This window comes from Octopus bimaculoides, chromosome 8 (assembly GCF_001194135.2).
Source record: "Octopus bimaculoides isolate UCB-OBI-ISO-001 chromosome 8, ASM119413v2, whole genome shotgun sequence".
Taxonomy (NCBI): domain Eukaryota; kingdom Metazoa; phylum Mollusca; class Cephalopoda; order Octopoda; family Octopodidae; genus Octopus; species Octopus bimaculoides.
In genome coordinates this window covers 20,950,539-20,954,366 of record NC_068988.1, presented here as the reverse complement: position 1 = coordinate 20,954,366, position 3,828 = coordinate 20,950,539, and the positions used below count along the sequence as shown (strand labels likewise).

At 37.7% G+C, this 3,828-nt stretch overlaps 1 protein-coding gene across 2 annotated transcripts in view; it reads left to right on the top strand.

Annotated features, from left to right (window-relative positions):
• The window catches only part of LOC106872032 (tyrosine-protein kinase Abl), a 341,811-nt gene that overhangs the window by 34,169 nt on the left and 303,814 nt on the right, over positions 1–3,828 (top strand). The window contains exon 1 of one of the 2 annotated variants that reach the window (XM_052969985.1): positions 355–534. The exons of the other annotated variant lie outside the window; for it this stretch is intronic. Within the exon in view, the coding sequence (XP_052825945.1) occupies positions 477–534 (58 nt within the window). The 5' untranslated portion in view covers positions 355–476. Of the gene's footprint in view, positions 1–354; positions 535–3,828 lie in introns of those variants that run through there. 2 annotated transcript variants of the gene reach the window in all.

The following is a 3,828-nucleotide window of genomic DNA, read 5'->3' as shown; positions in this document are numbered from 1 at the left end:
ACTATGTTTTTTTAATTTTTTTTTTTTTAAATACTTATTCTCATGTTCTGTATTTGCTAGGAGTTGACTCTGAAATAATATATATATATATATATATATATATATATAGTCTGGGAACAGCAGGGGAAAAATGTTAGCAAGTCTTTGTGTAATACAATGATTAATCTTTTGATTTATTTTTTGTTTTAATACTGGAAATATTTTATTCTTAACTCTCATACACGTGGTAGAGGATGGTGAGAAAAAAGTACAAGTTGCATTTGCTTAAAGTTGCTTTTCTCTTTCCTTTCTGTTTTTAATTTTATTCATTATAGAACTTAATGTAGTTAATGATAATATATATGTATATATATATAAACCCACCTGCTGAATTGATGATACTTAGAGATTATCAATCTCAAGTTAAGCGCAAGTCCTAACCTATTCATTCAGTTAGGTTTTTATGTTATATGTTATGAGTTGACCCGAGTTAAGGAATGTTTAGAAGGAATGATTTAACCAGAAAGCAAAAAGTTGAAGCAAGTAGTAGTAGTGGTAAGTAAAAAAAAATATATATTTTTGTAATGATTAAATAGATTCAAAGGTTTGAGATGATAAAAATGGTTGTGGTGGTGGTAGGTGCTGGTGTTTGCTGCTCTTAATCTTTCATAAATCTGAACTTCTTGTGTCAGTATCCTCCTTTTATTGATACTAGTGATATCACGTATTATGTAGCTGGATTTGAAACTCTGATACCACTTAAAGGCTGTGGAATGAATGGTGAGATAACGTCTGTCATTGGTTGAAAAGCTTAAGAAGGTTCAGCTAGTCTTGTTATGAACTATTCTGTTTTATCTAAATACTATGCTCTGGTGCACATATAAGTGTACCACACTATACTATACTATTATACCATATACATAAACACAAATATACCACTCATATATGACACTGTATGGCACACAAATTCCAATATCATACACTTACACATGATTTTCTATACTCTCTCTCTCTCTCTCTCTCATACACACACACACTTACAAGCTATTTCTTTTACTGTGTTACCATAAAATAATTCTGTAAATCAGGTTATCTGCATAAATGTTGAATGAAGCAAGTGTTTTACAGCTGGAGGTCTGTTCCTATCATCAAACTTTATTGCAGGAGGCCTTTTGGTTAGTGCTTTGCTTTACTGGGGTCCAAACTGTTACTTCCTGTCAACGGCTTGTTTCCCAGAAATGTTTAATGACTGTCAGTATTTTTCACAGAAACATGTCACCAGGTAGTTAGTAACCTAAACTCATGGGTAGGGTAATACTTCTGAAAGGTATTTCAATATTTGGAACATAATCTCACACCCTCTCTTTAATTTCAATCTCGGCTTGCGAAGACCTGTTGGGGAAAGCAAAGGCGAAATCGTGATGGCACTGTGTGCCCAGTGTCGCCTTCTTGGCACTTGTGCTGGTGGCACGTGTAAAGACATTCGAGTGAAATCATTGCTAGTGCTGCTGGACTGGCTCCTGTGCAGGTGGCATGTAAAATACACCATTTGAGTCTGGCCGTTGCCAGTACCGCCTGACTGGTCTTTGTGCCGGTGGCACGTAAAAGCACCCACTACACTCTCGGAGTGGTTGGCGTTAGGAAGGGCATCCAGCTGTAGAAACTCTGCCAAATCAGATTGGAGCCTGGTGCAGCTATTTGGTTCACCAGTCCTCAGTCAAATTGTCCAACCCATGCTAGCATGGAAGGCAGACGTTAAACGATGATAATGAGGTGGCATCCACTGAGTACAGAGTGGCTTACATTCTTTCTGCTTGGTGATTGGCACAATGACCAAGAAAATCCTTAGAATCTTAGTTTCATTTCTTCTTACTCTTTCCTTTGCAACACAACCCTTCCTTGTTAACAAAAAAGAAGTTCAACTTATGATAGAAATAGAGGCTAAATCAATATCACATTACATAACCATCTTAAAAATGGACTCAGTGGACAATGTCGTCCTACATAAACCTCAAATAACTGGATGTTCATGGTTGGAATGCTTTTGATCAAACAGGGTTGATCTATCATCATCATCGTCATCATCTCTGCAAATGAAAGGTTACTTAAATCTAAAAGGTGTGCAATAGATATTCAAAATGGGTATCAATCCTCACATAAGCTATCTCTTTGATAATTTGCGAATATTGTGATTATTAAATGCATGCTGGAGACAACAACAATACTAAACATTATACCAGATTGTCAAGCATCTGTTGAAGATGTGTATTCTTTTACACTCCATTCAAATGATGCCTTGCTGTCTTTTTCTTTCATCTTTCCCGGATAAAATAAATATCTATCAATTTCTAGGTCGATTTATTTTAAAGACAATATTTCTTTCAAGGACATCTAGCATTTACCTATGTTGGATGTCGTTATTGTCACTATCATGCCAAAGGCAGAATAATTACCATATTGGCCTAAACGCTTAACAACATTTCTTTTAGCTCTTTACATTCTGGGTTCAAATTCCATCAGGAGCATCTTTGCTTTCATTCTTTTGCGGTTTACAAAATTAATACCCATTGAACACTGGGGTTGAGATAATCGACCGGCACCCTTCCTACAAAATTGCAGGCCTTGTGCCTGTGGTAGAAATAATTGTTACTATTATGCTTAATGATGAAGAGAGCATAAATGGTTAAGTCAATATGATATTGGCAACTAACAGTTCTTGGTGCTTGTATCCTGTCACAAATATTAGCTCTGTTTTGTAGCTAAGACACTTAAGTCCGAAAAGCTAAGTTTATGTAACTGTGAGTCATCTTGGCTGCAGTAGTAGTAGTTGTAGTAGCAGTAGTAGGGGATGGCATGCGCTGTAAAAATGAGTTGCTGCATCCACCATTTGTTGGTGATTCCCTACTCCTCCTGGTGGCTGACATCTCTGCCCCACTTGGGTGACAAGCCTCCAATCCATGGGTCAGTTTGGACAGTCATTTGATGTTGAGAATTTTACAAGGTCAAAGTGCAAATTCTACCTCAACCTCATTTAGTTGCTTTTTATGATGTGCAGAGAAAACATTGGGTCTATTCTTTGACATACCGGTCCCAGCACAACATAACACACTGTCCATCCTGGGAATCAAACCCATGTTCTGATGATTGTGAATACAACACATTTACCACATCTTGGCTATAAGTCCACTTAATTTTGATTAATACTCACCAGTGTAAACAGTGACAGTTCTAGAGAATAGACTATTGATTTGTTACCTTGCAAAATGCTTTGTTCAATTTTTCCCAATGTGTAAAACTACCTGCAATATGCTATCTTACCCAAGAGAAGTTCTGTCTCATTTATTTCACTACCCTACTACAGCAAAAGAATGAACTTTTAGCTAAGGATTAAGAGTGTACGTTGCTGATCCCTGTGAGGCACTACCTTAGCGGGGCAAATGATACTGGATGGTTTAATACAGGGTTTACTCTCTTTCTACTCTTTTACTTGTTTCAGTCATTTGACTGCGGCCATGCTGGAGCACCGCCTTTAGTCGAGCAAAACGACCCCGGGACTTATTCTTTGTAAGCCTAGTACTTATTCTATCGGTCTCTTTTGCCGAACTGCTAAGTGACAGGGACATAAACACACCAGCATCGGTTGTCAAGTGAAGTTGGGGAGACAAACACAGACACAAACACACACACACACACACACACACACACACACACACACACACATACATATATATACATATTAACGACGGGCTTCTTTCAGTTTCCATCTACCAAATCCACTCACAAGGCTTTGGTCGGCCCAAGGCTATAGTAGAAGACACTTGCCCAAGGTGCCACACAGTGGGACTGAAC